The 21,127-nt window shown below is 39.3% G+C and overlaps 1 protein-coding gene across 1 annotated transcript in view; it reads left to right on the top strand.

The window, feature by feature from the left end:
- LOC135226241 (cell division cycle protein 27 homolog) overlaps positions 1 to 21,127 on the top strand; it is an 83,801-nt gene that overhangs the window by 24,388 nt on the left and 38,286 nt on the right. Inside the window, exons 3-4 of the mRNA XM_064265684.1 lie at positions 1,600 to 1,747; positions 9,787 to 10,621. Of these exons, the coding sequence (XP_064121754.1) occupies positions 1,600 to 1,747; positions 9,787 to 10,621 (983 nt within the window). The remainder of the gene's footprint in view (positions 1 to 1,599; positions 1,748 to 9,786; positions 10,622 to 21,127) is intronic.

Genomic DNA, 21,127 nt, shown 5'->3' with positions numbered 1-21,127 from the left:
TGAATAAAAAGTATAGCACCAGGAAGTGATTTCCTCAAGTTGTCATCTGTTGTGCACAGTGTGTCTATGCCACCTCCTCCAGTTCTCAGCTATTGATTTTTTGTTTTGACTGTGCCTTTGTTATAGCATGAAGATTCAGTCAGATGACTGAATCTTCATGATAGCAGTGGGGTCTTTTCAGACTTTGCAAATTTAGTTTTGTCTTAGTCCAGTTTTAACCCTTGAGAATCTCTTATAAATTAGTAGGCTGTATAAACTTTTCTACAGCACCTTGTAGTGATAATCCCCTGGATGCAAAAACCTACCCACTTCCTTTTTTAGATGACCCATTTCCATCCTTGCAGTTCCCTACTTTTAATCAGAAGTTTCTCTTGAGAATTTCTAACACCCCTATGCTACCACCATTGATATTTTGAGAACCTAGTGGGCACAACTTGTAAAATCCAAACTACAAACTAACTTGTAGTTCAGGATACAGTATAGACACCCCAGGGTAGTGCTGACAGTGCATGGCATTACTTAAGGGTCTTTGTAGTCGCCCTTTGGGCCCTAGCTGCAACACCCCTCGTATCTTAAAATGTACCTTTGTCACATTCTCTTTCTTCTATTTGACTTTCCATCCTCTTTAAAAATTGAATGACCTCATACATCCCAGTGCTTGGCCTTTGGCCTACATTTTCTGTTCTATTCTATATATAAATAATGTACTTTCAGGTTGCAGTAGAAGTAAATCTTGCATATATAATATTCTTGTCCAGTTTATTTTTGTGAGAACTGATGAAATACATGCCCTCTGATGTCAAACAGTGTCCTGACAGTAGGGGATAGCAAATATTGTTGGATCACTTGAAGTGCACTACATGGTCACTAACATTGCTTAAATCATACCATCCATATAAACAGTAGTGATGTTAACAGAAAACACCATGGAATCAGTAAATTAGGTCATATTTCACATTTGATTTTTCATGAATATTCTAAAATGTCTGGCCTTATGGTTCCCCAGCTGATGGCTCCCCATTCAAATGAACAACCAAATCCACAAAAATTTTGCTGCATGTAACATATGTATATATGACTAGCCTCTGTATCCAAGGCTGGTGCTGTACCAAACCCTGTAACTTTGTGTACTTTTGAAAGCCTAGGACAGCAACTGTACTTTTGATCCAAGTTAGCTGCAATATGTCTTCTTATCAAAAGATAAGGGAGATGACTAATCCTATCATAAAACATTTACGTACACAATATCTTACTGTCTACTTTACAAATATTTTTAGCTGTTATTGTTAGGATTACTTACTGAATAACGCCCCCCCCCCCCCCCCCCCCCCCCCCCCCCCCCCCCCCCCCCCCCCCCCCCCCCCCCCCCCCCCCTTTTCCTCTTGTTACACCTTCAAATTTTTTTGCCCTCAGTTTCCCTTTCAGCACTGAATGACCTCATAGGTCCCAGTCCTTGGCCTGTGGCTTCAATTCTGCATTTCATCCATTCATTTTATTCAAATTAATTTAAAAATATACTTTGAATTCACATGGCATCTTCAAACCAAAGATAATGAAAATAAACTTTTCAACAGTCAGTTGTCTTCTCTTTTTTTTTAGTTGGTTCAGATGAGGCCCTATTCCTAGTAGCAACTTCGTACTACCGCTCAGGGAAGCCTGGACGTGCCTATTCTGTACTTCACACTCATGGAACGCGCACTGCGCAACTCCGTCTTCTTATGGCCCGATGCTGTTTTGATCTGGGAAGGTAAGCTTTTAAGGGTTGATTATTAATCAGTTATCTTTGTTGTATGCTGCTTACAGTTTAATGGATTCAAGGTGCAATGCCAATTGTATAAAATAAGCAATGAGTGGATGTTCTTGAAAATTTGTTTTATATAAATAACTTACCAAGTAATTACATAGCTGTCGTTTCAACTCACATGACAGCTTAAATTTTGAAATTTGCAGTAGCATTACTTTTTTTGGGGGGGTAGGTGATTAGCCCTGCCCTCTTTCAGGGAAAGAGCTTCAATGTGTTTCTGCCCAGTTGTATAAAGTCGGCTTATTTTGGAATTCTTATAGATTTTTGGTTGACATTTTGTCCAATTGGTGAGGTATTCTTACTTTTGGTGGCTTTTGGCATGTTTAACAAGTGTTAAATTTTCTTTATGTGACTGCTAATAGTACTGATTTTTGAGATTTTTTCACAATCAGAGAATATTTCACTGATTAGACTTTTTTGGATAGTTGACTTGTACACACAGGAGTATGTCTGACTCAAGTTCAGCTAGCATTCATTTTTGCAGCAAGGTTACTATTTACATTCCATTTGTACAGACAGTAGAGGCCAAATTTGTTCTGTAGATTTGACCTGTGATGAGCGTAAAGACTGGGAGCGCAAGAAGTGGAGAAATTTAAAATCACATTTAGCTAAATTGGAAAGAGGCGTTCCACAGCTATACCGCCATGCTACCACAGCTTAAGATGAGCACCAACCATAGGCGGTATCTACTTGCAGTAGCTGTCTTACCAGGTAAGGAACAACAAGCATTGAGCGCCTCTGTGGCATAGTTGGCTTGATGTTGGCCAGCCACCTTGGTGGCTATGAGTGATTCTTGTGCATTCCATTGAGGCATCAGAGATGTGTATTTCTGGTGAGTTCACTCTCGATGTGGTTCGGAAGTCATGTAAAGTCGTTGGTCCCATTGCTGAATAACCACTGGTTCCATGCAACGTAGAAATACCATACAAAAAAAAAAAAGCATTTTATCAATATTAGAAAACTATTCTTAAGGGGGCCGGCCGGCTAATGCCCTTTTTTAAGGACAGGACTTTGATATTCATACCACTTAATAAGGTGACTTGGGACATCTCCAAATCGCATATGATTTTCGCCTCTGACCTTCGGTTTTGTGACGCCAGGGCGAATTATCCCGAAAATAACCATTTTTCAAATTCTATCTCCTCCCTTGATATTTAATATTAAGACCTGGGATTACTACCATATATAGACCTGATGTAGACCTCCAATCAAATGGAGAAGTTTTTTTCTAAAAGTCATTTTTTTTGCTAGATATGAATTTTTCAATATGGTAAAAAAATAAACCCTATAAATCAGGAGAAAAAAATTTATAAAAAAAATACGAAACAAAAATTGGAAAAAAGGGCTCTATTTGATTGTTCTGTAATGTCTTTCTGAGTTATATACCAAATTCCAATGTTATAGCTTTAAAACTAAGTGAGAAGATAAATTTTGAAGGTCAATAAGTATAGTTTTGAGATACGGGCGTTCCAAGTTTTCCTTTGTATTTCTATAAAGACAATGTTAATAAATAATGATTATTATGAATGTATATTTCTTTTTTGTGTATTAACCCTTAAACGCCGAAGCGGTAAAAAAAAAATGTCTCCCGTGTGCTGGAGGTGTTTCAGAGTGAGCGCGGAAGCGTAATTTTTTTTTTTTCAAAAAATCACAGCGCGCTTAGTTTTCAGGATTAAGAGTTTTCATTTTTTGGCTCCTTTTTTTTGTCATTGCCTGAAGTTTAGTATGCAACCATTAGAAATGAAAAAAATTATCATTATCATATATAAATAATGCGATATATGATAGCGCAAAAACTAAATTTCATTTTTAATTGTATTCAAATCGCGCTGTGCGCAAAATGGTTAAAGGTAACAAGGTTACTTTTTTTTCGTTGTAATGTACACTAAATTGCGATCATTTTTGTTATATAACACATTGTAAAACGATAAAAAGCAACACAGAGAAAATATCACAAAATAATGCATGAATTCGTAACGCGCGGACGTAAACAGATATTTTTTCAAAAATTCACCATAAATCTAAATATTGTCCTAGAGGACTTCCAATTTCTTTCAGAATGAAGACAAATGATTGAATATTACTATACTATAAGAATATTAGCTTACAAATGCAGTTTTTGACCATATCTGACGAGTTAAAGTTGACCGAATGTCGAATTTTTTTATATATTTTTTTATATGCAATTATTTTGGAAATAAGAAAAGCTACAACTTTCAAATATTTTTTCGTTTTATTCTACATGAAATTGCGCACATTTCCATATATAAAACTCTATGAAATGCCTAATATGAAACGGAGCAAATATTCCGAGAATGGGACGTACACATTTCGGAGATTTGTGGCGGAGAATCCGCGTGCGGAGGGAAAAGGAAAGTTTTTTTTAAATTCACCATAAATTTAAATATTGTGCTAGAGACTTCGAATTTGTTCAAGGTGAAGATAAATGACTGAATATTACTAGACTGTAAGAGGTTTTAGCTTACAATTGCGTTTTTCGACCATTTCGGTAGAGTCAAATTTTGATCCGAACGTGGTTTTTTTCTTTTTATCGTGATTTATATGCGAATATTTCAAAATTGAGAAAAGCTACACCTTCAATTATTTTTTGTTTGTATTCTACATGAAATTGCGCACTGTTTTCATATATAAAACTTTATGTAGCTAATTTAAAATGGTGCAAACATTACCACAATCGCACGTATGATTTTTTTCGGAAGAGTTACCGCGCGGTGTAAAGAAAATGTTATTTTTTTCATAAATTCACCATAAATCGAAATATTGTGCTAGAGACTTCCAATTTGTTGCAAAATGAAGGTAAATGCTTGAATATTACTAGAATATAAGCGTTTTAGCTTACAATTGCGTTTTTTTTGGTTTTTTTACCACCATTTCGGTAGAGTCAAAGTTGACCAAAGGTTGAAAATTTGTCACTTATAATTTTGTTTTTTATATGAACATATTTCAAAAATTGATAAAAGCTACAACCATGGGGTTGTTTTTAGTTTGTATTGTGCATGAAATTCGCACATTTTCATATGTAAAACTTTATGTGATACGGCTATTTAAAATGGTGAAAACATTACCACAATCGCATGTATGAGTTTTTTCGGAAGAGTTACCGCGCGGACGTAAGGAAAAGTTTTTTCATAAATTCACCATAAATCGTAAATATTGTGCTAGAGACTTCCAATTAGTTGCAAATTAAGGTAAATGATTGAATAGTACTAAAATATAAGAGTTTTTAGCTTACAATTGCGTTTTTTTAGACCATTTCGGTAGAGTTAAAGTTGACCGAAGGTTGAAATTTTGGCACTTATCGTTATTTATATGAAAATATCTCAAAACTGATAAAAGCTACAATCATGAGTATTTTTTTTGTTGTGTGTACATAAAAATGCGCACATTTTCATATATAATCTCCATGTTACGGCTAATTAAAATGGTAAAAAAAATTTTGTCAAAGTGACGAAATAATTTCTGAGATGTGTCACAGATACTTTTTAGTGCGGCAAGAAAGAAATTCGCGCTTGCGCGCCTGCGTAACGATTGTAAACAAAACAGCACCTTGATCTGTGAACTCCCAGCATCCCCCAAGGCACGTGATTCAAGAGTTTTCGGCTGGTAGCCTAAAAGTATTTTTCCGCGAATTTTTTAAAAAAACTTTTGTATGTTGACGTAAAATACGTCCAGTCGGCACCCGAGAGACAAAAGATGTCAACGTAAAATACGTCCAGTCGGCGTTTAAGGGTTAAGGGGGCTGGCCGGCTAATGCCATTTTTTAACGACAGGACTTTGACATTCATACCACTTAATAAGGTGACTTGGAACATCTCCAACCGCATATGATTTTCGCCTCTGACCTTCGGTTTTTGTGACGACCAGGGCAATTTATCCTGAAAATAACCATTTTTTCAAATTCTATCTCCTCCCTTGATATTTAATATTAAGACCTGGGATTACTACCATATATAGACCTGATGTCGACCTCCAATCAAATGGAGAGTTTTTTTTATTTTTTTTCTAAAAGTCATTTTTTTTGATAGATATGAAGTTTTCAATATGGTAAAAGAATAAAACCCTATAAATCACGAGAAAAAAAAATTTTATAAAAAAAGACGAAACAAAAAAATTGGAAAAAAGGGCTCTATTTGATGTTTCTATAATGTCTTTCTGAGTTATATACCAAATTCCAATGTTATAGCTTTAAAACTAAGTGAGGAGATAGATTTTGAAGGTCAATAAGTATAGTTTTGAGATACGGGCGTTCAAAGTTTTCCTTCGTATTTCTATAAAGACAATGTTAATAAATAATGATTATTATGAATGTATATTTTTTTTTTTTGTGTATTAATAAACCAAAACCTAAAATTTTCTTTTTATCATTTTAATTTAATCATAAATTTAATCATAAATGATGATCCCTTTGCTCATATATCGTAGCCAGGGGCACTGCTTGAGGCAAGATGGGCACTCCTTCCTACGTAACCCCCTCTCCTCTCTCCCTTCACTAACTCGGCTTATTACAGCGAATTTTCTTCTGTATGTTAGCGAGATGTTTTCCTTGTATTTTCCTCTTTGGCATGATGACATTCTTGCCGAAACAAAGATAAACGTAAATGCAAGAGAATGGCAGAGGTGAAACTCGAAGGTGTACTCTCTTTTTACAAAGACAATTTAATAAATCATGATTATTATGAATTTCATATTCCATTTTGGGTATTTAAAAAAACAAACTATGTTATATCATTATGAAGATCTCTTTGCTCAAAGATCGTAGCCTTGGGCACAGTGTGACGTGTGCTGTCAGGCAAGAAGGGGGCTTTACTAGGCAACCCTCCCCTCTCTCTTCACTAACTACGCGTATATTATGATATTCTGTAATAATACTTGAGCGATTTTTCTTCGTCTGTATGTTAGCGAGATGTTTTCCTTGTCTTTGCCTCATTGGCATGATGAACTTCTTGCCAAAACATACACAAACATACGTAAAAGCAAGCGAATGTCACGAGGTGAAACTCGAACGTGTAATCTACGTGAAGTCTATGGTCCAACTGATTCATGATTGAACCAGATACTTGCTTATGCGAGCCACGGAATCTCTACAAATGCCATTTCTCACAATTTCTTTGCCAATAATTATCAAAATTTATAATAACAGAAGAAATATTGCATTTTCTTGTACGGATGAATGTTTTAGGCTTATTGAGTTATGTTTACTAATTACCCTGTAACTGCGAAAGTAAGAGGAATTTTGACGAAATTTTTCGTATACTTATTGTCAATTGCCATATGAAGCTCCGTGAATTTTTTCATGACTGCATTTTTCGCCCTATACCACCATATATAGGGGTTCCGGCCGGCCCCCTTAATAGTAAACCAAAACTATTTTATTTATCATAATTTAATCATAAATGATGATCCCTTTGCTCATATATCGCAGCCTGGGGCACTGCTTGAGGCAAGATGGGGCACTTCTTCCTACGCAATTCTCTCTCTCCCCTTCACTAACTCGGCTTATTACAGCAAATTTTCTTCTTCTGTATGTTAGCGAGATGTTTTCCTTGTATTTTCCTCTTTGGCATGATGAAATTCTTGCCCGAAACAAAGATAAACAAACGTAAATGCAAGAGAATGTCAAGAGGTGAAACTCGAAGGCGTACTCTTTTTTTTTTTACAAAGACAATTTAATAAATCATGATTATTATGAATTTCATATTCCATTTTGGGTATTAAAAAACCAAAACTTTTTTATTTATCATAAATGAAGATCTCTTTGCTCAAAGATCGTAGCCTTGGGCACAGTGTGACGTGTGCTGTCAAGCAAGACGGGGGCGTTACTAAGCAACCCTTACTTCGCAACCCTCCCCTCTCTCTTCACTAACTACGCATATATTATGATATTTTGTAATAATACTTGAGCGATTTTTCTTCGTCTGTATGTTAGCGAGATGTTCTCCTTGTCTTTGCCTCATTGGCATGATGAACTTCTTGCCAAAACATACACAAACATACGTAAAAGCAAGCGAATGTCACGAGGTGAAACTCGAACGTGTAATCTACGTGAAGTCTATGGTCCAACTGATTCATGATTGAACCAGATACTTGCTTATGCGAGCCACGGAATCTCTACAAATGCCATTTCTCACAATTTCTATGCCAATAATTATCAAAATTTATAATAACAGAAGAAATATTGCATTTTCTTGTACGGATGAATGTTTTAGGCTTATTGAGTTATGTTTACTAATTACCCTGTAACTGCGAAAGTAAGAGGAATTTTGACGAAATTTTTCGTATACGTATTCTCAATTGCCATATGAAGCTCCATGAATTTTTTCATGACTGCATTTTTCGCCCTATACCACCATATATAGGGGTTCCGACCGGCCCCCTTAAATTCATTACCACTACTAATGTTTAGGGGTAGAATATTTCCATGTATCCTACCTCCTGTCAGTGTGGGATTCAGCTATGTAATTACTTGGGAAGTTACTTATATAGAAATGAAATTTTTACGATAAAACACAGTTCTATATATATTCTACCAAGTGATTACAGAATCAGAGCCTCCCTCCCTCCCTCCCTCATCTCGCATGGTCATAAGGGCACAAACAAATTGAAGCCATTTGTGAGGTGTTCCACTCTTTTCCCGTGAAAGTGGACAGGACTAGTCACCTACCCAAAACAAAAGTAGTGCTACTGTGGATTTCCATATTTAAGCTGCCATGCAAGTTGAAACTGTAAACAACAGGGGCAAACTAAACCGGCTTTAAAAGGACTGAGCAAAGCACATCCTCACTTAAAGGCGGTAAGAAAATAACTAACTGGGTCATGAGTTAATGAGGGGTATGTGGGTGGCCCCACATGTCTCATGACCAAGCACAGATGCTAATAGTGCCTTGCGTACACAATTATTTTAAACTTTACCGGTTACCAGCAGGCGCTGAGTATTTATCCTAATGTTAAGACCGAAGTTTTGTAAGTTATGAAAAATACAAATTAGTTACAAATTTGTCATTTTTAGATAAATATTATTTATCATGAATTTCTTTTGGTAGAAATTTTCTATTGACTAAAGTATTTCTGGCATGTGTTTCACACTTTAATTTTTGAAGTTGCAGGATCCTAAAAGTAAGGATTATTATGTTGTGTTTAGGTGGCCTTAGAGATGTGTGGATTTCTGCAGGAGATATATCTCTCTTATCCATTATCATATTTTGTCTTTGAGTTTAGAAGGTCATTTGTATATCAGTTTTGATAGTATGTTAGTTATTGTATGTAAGCTTATTTATTTATACTGAATACAGTATCTTGAAACATCAGTTTTTCTTGGAATTTTTCAGAGTAGGAAGTGGTTTGGTCAAGATATTTAAAAATAATGTTAATTTCTCACAGTTATATGTTAGGGCATATTAATGTGAAAGTTGTAAACAAATGCTCTTTACTTTTGCTCATTTATTCTTCCATTATTTTTGGGTGGACATTTATAATAATTAGCCATGTTAAGCCAACAATCTTAATATTTTTTTTTTACTAATGCTGTACCATATACTATCCCTGCATTCACCCTGTGTGCAATTTATGTAGTAGTGATTGTAGCCAGATGGGTTGTTTTTGTAGGAATTACCTAGGTAGGTATAATAGTTAATAGAAATATAGATTAAGATAGTAATTTTTCTGAGTATTTTGATAGGGCTAAAGCTTATTAATACATTAAAGTTAATCATTGTTTATGAATTATTGTTTTTTTAATATAATAATATATATAGATATAAATATATATATATATATATATATATATATATATATATATATATATATATATATATATGTAGCATGTGAAAGGTATGGTAGTTTTAAAATCTTGGTAGAATTTAATTTTTAATAGAATGATGACATTTATCATCTTTCCAATTAAATTTTGCAGTTTTGTAGTTAGTAGCAAGTTGGAAGTAATTATAATTTGTGGCTCTTTACAGGTTAGAGGAAGCAGAGACAGTATTAACAGGTGGCAGCGTCATGCATCCAAAGACCATTGATGAGCTTGCCTTGGAGTATGGGGAAATGGCTGGCTTTGCTCTCCAGTTGCTTGGTCTGATATGTGCCCGGACCGAGCGCCTCCAGAGAGCAGCGGAGGCTCTCAAGCGATCCTTGAAGTTAAATCCCTTTCTGTGGCATTCATTTGTGGCACTCTGTGATCAAGGTGATAAGTGTGACCCCTCTAAGATATTCAGATTAGACTCGTTAGAGTCCTTTTCAAATTGCCATGGGAGTACAGTGCTGACTTTAGTGAATAATTCAAATTCAGTGAATAGTGTCAGTGTTATCTCAGACTCAGGAATTATTAATAATGCTTTAAATAGTGTTTCTGTAAACACTCCTGAAAACATTCAACAGACTCCAATTCCAGTTCCAATCCAAAACACTCCTGTCAATTCAATACCCATTGTTAATACCCCAATACAAAGCTTGAGTAGTCTAAACTCCTCGATGCCACTGACTTCCCTCAATTCTCCAGTGACTGCAACAGTTACGCCTATGCAGGACAGAGGGAACGTGGATTCGGGGGATGGTGGCTATCAGGCTCCTAGAAAAAAGAAAATGCTCCGCATCAAGAGCATGTTAGGGGGGCCATGGTCTTTAAGTCCCATCACCCCTAGTTTTGGAGTATTACCGTTAGATGTAAGTCCCATGAGTGACAATGACCATTCTTCCTTAAATAGTTCTGTGGCCTTTTTGACTACTTCACCGTTGTCTCTGTCTCAGCTGGATACTGAACCTAACACCAAGATACCTCCACCTATCAGTAAAAGAGTAAGTTTTTTCAGTTGTTTTTTAAACAAGTCCATCTTAGCATTGCTAAGTTTATTTGTACATATTCGTTTTTATTATCAGCTCTCATAACTTGACTGATTTTATCAGTTTGGATGAAAATATTTATTCCAGCGGAGAGCTTTAACTAGCTTTTTCTTAGCAAGACTGAGTTCGTTTAAATCTTCAGGTTTGTTAATTAGTGAAAACAACTTGAATGGGTCTGCTATCTAAGTGTGGTCTCTTAGGTTGTGAAAGGTATACTAATTGATCTTTGGATATTTATATTTTTGTTTAGTCAGTCCCAAGCAAAAGAATTCAAGAAACCATGGCTGTGTCACTTCCTAGGGGAACATGGGTTTTAATTTTACCCTTACTCTCTCCTGGGGTTAGAAGATAATGATTTTCTCTCTCTCTCTCTCTCTCTCTCTCTCTCTCTCTCTCTCTCTCTCTCTCTCTCTCTCTCTCTCTCTCTCTCTCTCTCTCTCTCTCTCTCTCTCTCTCTCTCTCATATATTTTTGTTTCCACATTTGTAAGTAAATTTTTGGGCCAGCCCTGTGAAACCTAGAAATGTGACTTTCAAATTAAAGCTTTCTTTTTCAGTGAATCTAACAACTGACTAATGCCACCAGAAAACTAGGTACTGTAATGCTTTTTCGTCATCTATGTGCTAAGGTATTTGTTTGAATGTCACGTGTTTCAGATTTTTAGCTCTTCCGTTCTTGAAGTAGTTGTCATTTCTGGGTTTCATCATCTTTGGGGATCATATATCTTACAGGGGATTGCTGGAAGATATATTGTTTGAAAAATAAATAAATATACAATGTGTATATTTCAGCATGGGCCTAATACTTTGATAGTATATTGTTCGTTAACGGGGTGTCTCAGGAATTGACCTGTGCCACCATCTTTACAGTGAGCGCATCAGAATACTAGTCAATCAAATTTTGATGAATATGTCAAATTAAGATTTTGCTGGTATCAAATTTTGATGAATATCTCAAATTAAGATTTTGCTGGTACGGTATATTTTGAGGAATTTTGTGAAGTTTGTTTTGTTGCAGACATCAGCTTCAAGCTTTTTCTTGGATGTTAGGTTATTGAATTGAAGAAGCTGAAAAGGAAAAAAGTTTTGTTAAGAAAATGTGTTTTTTTGTTATACAATCTATGTTTATACAATCACAGACCACTTCTACTTATTAGGGCACTTTCTTTGTTATTTGAGTGACAGCTAAGAATGATATAAAAGATTAGTTTATCCTGACCTCTGAGCCTAACAACGGCTCTTCTCGGGCTGGTTAATTACACTTGATGTGTCAGTTGATATTAAATACATTTGGACTTCCAGGTGAGAAGGTAGGGGTCCTTGATGTGACAAAGAAATGGAAAGGACATTATGGAGTAGTAGGAAGGGGACAAAGAGCACCTCTTCTTCATACCAGTACCAGAGAGGTGGCATTATACCGGTGATGGACCTTGTTTGTACAGTTACATTATTTTCTCGTTATACCAGATTAGAAGATGTAGGGATTTGAAATGGGTAGATGTTGGGATGGTGGCAAAAGAATATATCCAGGGGTCACAGAGTATTTACAGTCCTGAAGTAAGGAGGGTTGGGATGGAGGAAGCACAAGCAGCACTTTAACCAGAGGGTCATTGCCTAGGACTAGGAGGAATAAAAAAGGGGAAGTGACTGTTGATGATTGATAATGAGGGCATCTATTTTAAAGTCTGGCAAAGTGAGAGCATCTAGTTTTGGACCCCATCGTGGAGGATAGCGGTATCAGTGCACCTCACGCTGCACACTGTAAGCATTATTTAAGTTTCTGTGTAGCATCCCGTTGGCCAGTACCTCAGTTTATATTCTTTTCTTCCATCTCACTTTCCACCCTCTCTTAACAATTGTCTCAGTGAAACTGCAAGTTTAATGTATGACACTTACCTGGCAGGTATATATATAGCTATATTCTCTGTTCCACCTGGCAGAAATTTTCAAAACTCGCGGCAATCGCTAGTAACCTATTAGTAGTTCAGGCAACCACCACCCGTTACCGTGGCGCTAGCGCTAGGAACCGTTTCCCAATTGGGCCAGATTTTCTCTGCCAGCCGAACCGGCAACATTGTTGGTGGTTCCCTGCTAGAATTTTCATTCTCGTTGCTGACTGATCTTGGATTTTGGTATTGTACTCGGCAAACGTTAGCTTGGCATTCGCTTTGGATTGTTCTTTAAGATGTCTGACTCTGGAAGTATTTTAGATTTTGTGTGTAAAAGAGGGGTGTAAGGTAAGACTGCCGAAAGCTTCGGTCGACCCTCATACCGTTTGTAAGAAATGTAAGGGAGAATGTGTGTACTTGGGAGAATAGATGCATTGAATGTGAGAATTTATCAGAGAAGGAATGGAAGGTCTTTATGAAATACGTTTGAGAGACTGGAGAAAGATCGTGTAAGGAGATCTGTTTCTCGTAGTGAGAAGTCAAATTCTTCGAGTAAAACAAGGAGTGATTGTATTTCCTCTCCAGCTCCTTCTAATGTAGAATTGGTAAGTTCTCCCCAGGTATCTCCTGGCGCCTCCCGCTGCTGTATCGGAGGAGACGAACGATACAAATATTGTGAAAGTGTTCGCTGCCCTTGCGTCCATGGGCGACCAGATACAGCGACTTACAGACAAAGTTAGTGCTTTCGATGTCAGTGAAAGTGTAGTGGAGGGGGCGTCTGATCGCTCTCTCGTGCTCCTAGGACCTAGACCTCTGTCAAGCTCCCAGACCAAGGGAGAAGGCATGTCGGACAGTCGAAGGGAGGCGAGAGAGGTTTTGACACGGTCAGGAGGCCATCCCTTCGAAACAGTCCTGTTGCAAGTTCCCAGGCTGTTGCAGTTCGCCGCAGAAAAGGCGTAACTGGGAAGTGTTGCGTCCTCGGAAGGTTCGACTTCCGAGCGAGAACGTCGGTATGCAGTGGTGTCTCGCCAACTCAAGAGGACGTTCAGGACATCAACTGCTCTACCGAGAGACAGGTGCAAGATAGTAAGCGGCTTAGTAGTCCTGAGGTGTTGTCATCCTCGGAAGACGGGGAAGCAGTACCGATCAAGAGGAAAAGGATTTTTCGTGCTAGAGAGGACGCAAATCGCACTGGCGATATACGTCCGTTCTCGGCATGGTATTTGCCTGGGAGAATCGCCTCCATCTTCTTATGGAATCCTCCCCTCGTATTTCTCCGTCGGGTAGAGTACAAGATCGCTCCTCCTTTTAGGTCGCAGTCCAGCTCGTAATCCTCATCCTTCGTCGTCTACCATTCAGGAGGATGGTACGAAGCATTTCTTACGGGAATGCAGTCCAAGTTGGCAGTGTTGGTGAAGTCTTGGGATGCTCCTGAACAAGCATCTTCGAGGCGAAAGGACGATTTCCTTCCCATTAAGTCTTCGAAAAGGGAAGACAAGGACGCGTTCGCCGAGGACACAGGGCGCACTGGCGCTAGGAGGAAAATAGTGTCGGAAGAAGCAGGACGCAAACGTCAGGACGCGGGGACCAATGGTGGACGCAGGACGCAGGCGGCAGGAAGCAGGCGTGTCTACGATGGACGCAGGACGCAGGCGGCAGGGACATCGAGAGGCGGCAGGACGCAGACGCATCGGTAGCCGCAGGAACGCAGGCGGCAAGACATCGAGAGGCGGCAGGACGCCGATGCCTCGCGAGCCGCAGGACGCAGGCGGCAGGACGCTAGTCCGTCAACGAAGCGTCAATACGACGACGACTTGCAAGATATTTCTTCAGCAGAAGAAGAGTTGGAAGTAATTGAAGAAAAGAATACAGAACCTTCTTCAGATTATAAGGTTCTGACTCACGTCTTATTGCTGTTTTTGAGGGGGAATTTAAACCGACAGCTCCAGTTATACCCCATTATTCACAGTTTTTCACAAGACTAGGACTCCAAAGAAGTCCTCCTTCCTGAAAATGACGATGTCAATTTCGGCAAAGAAGGCCCTTCAACGGTGAATGACTGGATGAAGGACAAGAAAGAAGCGGGAAAGGGAAAAATACTCGTTTGTTTTCCTCCAGCTAAGTTAGGCTTCTAAATCAGGAGTATGGTACGCTACTGGAGAAAAGTCTAGGCCTGGAGGGGAGTACCTGCCTCCTCCAGGGGACCCTTATCCAGTTTATAGTGGACAGCTCACGCAGACAGCGTTACAGTCGGCCAAGGTCTGGTGGACGTCCTCGGAATTTGACCATCTATTTAAAGGGATTTTTTAGGACTTTCGAAGTCTTTAATTTCTTGGATTGGTCTTTGGGAGCGCTAGCGAATTCCATAGGAGAAGAGGATTCGCAGGACTTAGAAACAGCTAAAGAGCATTATGTCCTGCATGGGATAAGGCTCTTAGAGGACGGAACGAATGAGCTGGCTTCGTTATTCACAGCAGGAGTGCTTAAGAAGAGATCGCTGTTGTGTTCGTTCGCCTCAAAAGGAGTTTCTAACTCTCGGAAATCGGAGTTACTGTTCTCTCCCCTTTCGAAACAGCTGTTTCCTTCAGAGTTGATTAGGGATATAGCTCTATCCCTTTCGCAGAAAGCCACTCAAGACTTCTTTCGTCTTCGGTTAAGAAGTTCTTACCAACCAAGTTGGTGAAGAAGACGCCAAAGGAGACTAGACCGTCGCAACAGCCCTTTCGAGGAAGAACATTCGCTCGACCCGCCTTTAGGGGTAAGAGAGTACCCGCGAAAAGAGGAGCCAAGACCCCCTCTAAAGAATGAGAACTCGGTCCTCCAGACGACAGTGGGAGCCAGACTTCAAGGTTTTTGGGAAGTTTGGCAACAAAATGAACGGCAGGATCACCCTGGGCTGTTCAACGTAGCTCGCGGGAAAAGGGGGGGTTACAAGATTCCTTTCGTGAAAAGACCTCCTCTCGCAACATCTCCGAGAGCCCTCGGGGCAAATTACAACGATTTAGAGAAGAAGCGGCTCTGTGGGAGCAGGTAGCTTCCATGCTAGAGAAAGGAGCAATAGAACCTGTTCTGGATCACGAATCTCCGGGATTTTACAACCGTCTGTTCCTGGTTGCAAAGTCCTCGGGAGGTTGGAGGCCAGTGCTGGACGTAAGTCAACTGAATCTTTTCGTAGAAAAGACCAAGTTCACTATGGAGACGAACGATTCAGTACTGGCAGCGGGTACGTCCAGGGGACTGGATGGCGACTCTGGACTTACAAGACGCATACTTTCATATTCCGATTCATCCAGGAAGCAGGAAGTATCTAAGGTTTGTGATTCAGGACAGGGTCTTTCAGTTCAAGGCCCTATGCTTCGGCCTTTGCACAGCCCCTCAAGTATTCACGAGGATGATGTCCAATGTGGCGAGATGGCTACATTTAAGAGGGATCAGAGTGTCTTTGTATCTGGACGACTGGTTGAAAGATACCCAGTCGAGAAGTCAATGTCTGGAGGACGTTAAGTCAAACATTGGACTTAGCAAAAGACCTAGGTCTGGTAGTGAATATGGGAAAGTCCCATTTGGAGCCCAAACAACAGATAGTTTATTTGGGGATTCAGATATCGGCAGTGACTTTTCGGGCTTTTCCGTCCCCCGAAGGCAAGCCAATGCAGTCAGAAGGTGCAGGAGTTTCTAAAGAAAGACCGATGCTCTGCAAGGAGGAGTGGATGAGTATACTGGGTCACACTCTCTTCACTAGAGAGGTTCATTTCTTTAGGAAGACTGCACATGAGACCTCTTCAGTTTTTCCTGAACGATTCATGGCCAAGAAAATCGCAACCGGATTCCTTCCAGTTTCTAATTCCGACCGAAGTAAAGGAGGAATTAAAGTGGTGGCTAACTCCAGGCAGGTTAGCAAGAGGGATGTCGCTTCAGCAGAAGAACCCAGACCTCGTCTTGTTTTCCGACGCGTCGGACGCGGGGTGGGGAGCGACATTAGGCCCTCAAGAGGTGTCGGGACTTTGGAACAAGGACGAAACAAAGTGGCACATAAACAGGAAGGAACTGTTGGCAATTTTCTTGGCTTTGAAGCACTTCAGAGAGTTGATTCGAAACAAGACAGTGCAGGTCAACTCGGACAACACCACGGCTCTGGCATATATTCGGAAGCAAGGGGGAAACTCATTCTTTTCCCCTTTACAAATCTGGCAAAAGAAATTCTGCTTTGGGCAGAAGAGGAAAAGGTCGTGATACTCACCAGGTTTATACAAGGAGAGAAGAACGTGGGTGCGGACCTGTTGAGCAGGAGAGAGCAACTTCTCTCGACGGAGTGGACGTTGCACATGGAGGTTTGCCAGAGCCTGTGGAAGTTGTGGGGCCGTCCGGTAGTGGATCTGTTTGCGACAGCCAGAACAAAGAGGTTACCAACATATTGCTCTCCGATTCCAGACCAGGAAGCAGTGGCGGTAGATGCGTTCTTGATGGATTGGTCAAACTTAGATCTGTACGCTTTTTCCTCCGTTCAAGGTGCTGGGGAAAGTGATGAAGAAGTTCAGGGAAGAGCCAAGGAACGAGGATGACCTTAGTAGCCCGTTTTGCGGCCCAAGTTGGTTCACAGAGGTACTGGAATGGACAGTAGATACGCCAAGGACTCTTCCTCTAAGAGTAGATTTACTCAAACAACCCCACTTCGACAGGTTTCACAAGAATACCCTCGCTCTGGGTCTGACTGCGTTCAGACTATCGAACGTCTGGTTAGAGCGAGGGGATATTCTAGAGAGGTGGCCAGTGCAGTGGCTAGAGCCAGAAGAACCTCCACAATCACGGTGTATCAGTCGAAGTGGGACAATTTCCGGAAGTGGTGTAAAAACAGGAAAGTGTCTTCATCCAGTACCTCTGTGACCCAAATCGCAGATTTCCTTCTTTACTTGAGGAAGGATTTACACTTGTCAGTTTCGACAATTAAAGGTTATAAGAGTATGCTAACCTCAGTGTTTAGACACAGGGATCTAGACATCTCGAATAACTTAGATCTGAGAGATCTGGTTAGGTCGTTTGGGACGAAAGAAGAAAACAATCAGAAGGCAGCCACCTGCGTGGAACCTGGATGTGGTCTTGAAGTATTTAACTTCTAGCAAATTCGAACCGTTAGAGGAATCCTCTCTGAGAGATCTTGCTAAGAAGACTATCTTTTTAGTAGCATTGGCAACTGCTAAAAGAGTTAGTGAGCTTCAGGCCATATCGAAGAAGGTGGGATGGAGACACGGCAATGCAGTGTGTTCATTCCAAGAAGGTTTTTTGGCCAAGAATGAGGATCCAGCTAATCCTTGGCCAAGATCCTTTGAAGTTTTGGGTCTAGCTGAATTGGTCGGTAACGAGCAAGAAAGAGTTCTCTGCCAGTGAGAGCGTTGAGATGTTATATAGAAAGAACAAGAGTTATCAGAGGGAGGTCTGATGCTCTGTGGTGTTCAGTTAAAGACCCACTAGACCCATGACGAAGAAACGCTCTAGCCTTCTTCATGAGAGAGTTAATTAAAGAGGCTCATATGTTGTGTGAAGAGCAGAGCTTTGGTATGTTGAAGTGAAGGCTCATGAAGTCAGGGCGCAGTGGCGACTTTCATTAGCTTTTAAAAAGAATTTAGCCCTCAAGGAAATTATTGAATCAACATATTGGAGAACTAATTCAATATTTGCGTCTCATTATCTTAGGGACGTTCAGACAACCTTCGATAATTGTCAGACGCTAGGTCCATACGTGTCCTCGGGTACAGTATTGGGCAAAGGAGTTACTACCCCATAACCTTCTTGTAAGCTAGTTGTTTATTATTAGGTGATGGTGTTTGTGTTTCTTGGTTGTCTGAGAAAAGGGGGCGGTACTTTTCTCAGTTGTGTTAGTATTATCTGGTGATGGTGTGTGTGTAGTTCAGGTAAATGATCTGTTACTAGCTTTGAATGCCGTGGGCTAAGAGGGGGCTGTAAGGATCTGTCAACACATTGGTGCCAGTCCACGTCCATTTGTCAGTTCCAGTCTTAGCTTCTTCAACAGACAGGACACTTCCTTGTTGAGAGCTACTAAGGTTTAAGCAGGCTTAGAGGCAGGACCTATGAAGTCAGCTACCTTAGCAGGTAAGGAACCTGGAGTTTTAAATTAATAAAATATTTTAATATATTTTTTTTTATACTCTAAGAATGTTGCTGTCCTTGACCCACCTCCAAATGTGTCAATCAGCTATATATATACCTGCCAGGTAAGTGTCATACATTAAAATGAAGTTTTTATGATAAAACAAAGTTTAATGTATACTTACCTGGCAGGTATATATAATTTAATTCCCACCCGCCTCCCCTCAGGGACAGGGTTCAGAGAAAATCTGGCAAAATGGCCCAATTGGGAACGGTTCCTAGCGCTAGCGCCACGGTAACGGGGTGGTGGTTGCCTGAACTACTAATAGGTTACTAGCGATTGCCGCGAGTTTTGAAATTTCTGCCAGGTGGAACAGAGAATATAGCTATATATATACCTGCCAGGTAAGTATACATTAAACTTTGTTTTATCATAAAAACTTCATGTTTTTCCTGTTACACCTTTTAACCATCCTTTACGCTCAATTTCCCTGTTAGCGCCGAGTGACCTCTTAGGTCTCAGTGCTAGGCCTTTGTCTTAAATTTATGCATTCCAGTTCAAGTGTAGTTTGGGAAGTTTGGGGAAGGGAAATGTGTGAAAGATATTCCTGTGCTGGGGCTTTGTCCTAAATTCTCTATTCCAGGTCCACTGTAGGTGGGATAGGGTGGCAAAGGAAAAAATATGGGTTTCAATGCTGTAAGTTTTGGGCAGTTTCTGTACTGCTAAAAAGTATCTAAATCTATTTGTATTAGAATGAATTTGGATGAGTAAAATCAAATATTTAACATAATTTTTTGGCATAGGACATTAAATGTGATGTAGTGTTAAGCCAGCTGTACTACATAACTTACATTGTTAAAATGCTTTTTTTAGTTATACTGTATTTAATAAGAATTACTGGCTACTTGCAAAAAATGAATGTAACAGGTAACATTAGCGATGCTACAATAGAATTGTAAAGGATCATGAAGGCTATTATCATAAAGAAACCTCCCATAGGGGTGTGGAACCATCAGTGCACTCAGCATGGTGCACTGTAGGCATCATTTCAGGTTCTATGCAGTGTCCCTTCTCCCCCTAGCTGCAACCCCTTTCATTCCTTTTACTGTACTTCTGTTTATATTCTCACTTCCATTTTAATTTATGTTTTCTTCTAATATTTAATTGTTTCAACATTATTTTCAGTGCTGGTTGACCTCATAGGTCCCAATGCTTGGCCTTTGTCTTGAAAGTCTTGCAATTTATATTCCAACCCAATATATTATAAAGAAAATCCTGAACTTCTATCCACCAAAAACTTGAAACAATCTGAGTGATATTGGAGTAGTTATCCTCATGTAATGGATGTTATTAACTTGGTTGGGAGCATGAGATCATCTTGGTGAATAGTCAGTTGAATTTTTTATCAAAGTAATAGGTTGTTGTAAGTAGTTAGTTAATATACAGTACTATGTGAAGAATTTGATCAAAATGTTTTTCAGTTTTAAATTTACTCTTACAGGTACTTAGCAACAGTGAAAACTAAAAAAAAATTATAGTGTTGGGTAAAAGAAAATTTTGGGAAGATGCAATTAGAGATCTTCTCGCAAAATATACTGCATTTTTAAACTTGACCAAAGCAGTGGGTAATAATAGACATTATTATTATTATTATATTATTATTATTATTATTTTATTATTATTGTGTATGCTGGAAACAGACCTTCTTTCAAACAAGTTTTATAAAAAAAATAATGGCAGAATACACAGAATTGATTTTATACAATATTCTTTCAATTCTTATTTGTCTTTCTGGCACGCTGGTATTATAAAGCAGCTGTCAATATTCATTCCGGACCTACGAAACACACCTGTATACCTATTGACGACTCCAGCCTGTCCCTGATAACCAGTTTGCCTTTGATAACACCAGCCCGAAATTCCGTTGACGACCTACAGCACAATGAATATGGGACAGCTGCTTTATAATACCAGCGTGCCAGAAAGACAAATAATAAGGAGAATTGAAAGAATATTGTCTAAAATTAATTTGTGAATTCTGGCATTATTTTTAATGAAATATTATTATTATTATTATTATTATTATTATTATTATTATTATTATTATTTTTTATTTATATATATATATACTCTATCACAGTCCTCCAATTTGACTGGGTGGTATTTATAGTGTGGGGTTCCGGGTTGCATCCTGCTCCTTTGGAGTCTCACGTTTTCTTGACTATTTGCGGCCGTTTTCTAGGATCCACACTCTTCTGCATGAGTCCTGGAGCTACTTCCAGCCTCTAGTTTTTCTAGATTCCTTTTCAGGGATCTTGGGATGGTGCCTAGTGCTCCTATGATTATGGGTACAATTTCCACTGGCATATCCCATATCCTTCTTATTTCTATTTTCAGATCTTGATACTTATCCATTTTTTCCCTCTCTTTCTCTTCAACTCTGGAGTCCCATGGTATTGCAACATCAA

The sequence above is a fragment of the Macrobrachium nipponense genome, chromosome 14, assembly GCF_015104395.2.
Source record: "Macrobrachium nipponense isolate FS-2020 chromosome 14, ASM1510439v2, whole genome shotgun sequence".
Taxonomy (NCBI): domain Eukaryota; kingdom Metazoa; phylum Arthropoda; class Malacostraca; order Decapoda; family Palaemonidae; genus Macrobrachium; species Macrobrachium nipponense.
This window is presented reverse-complemented; position numbering and strand designations above follow the sequence as displayed.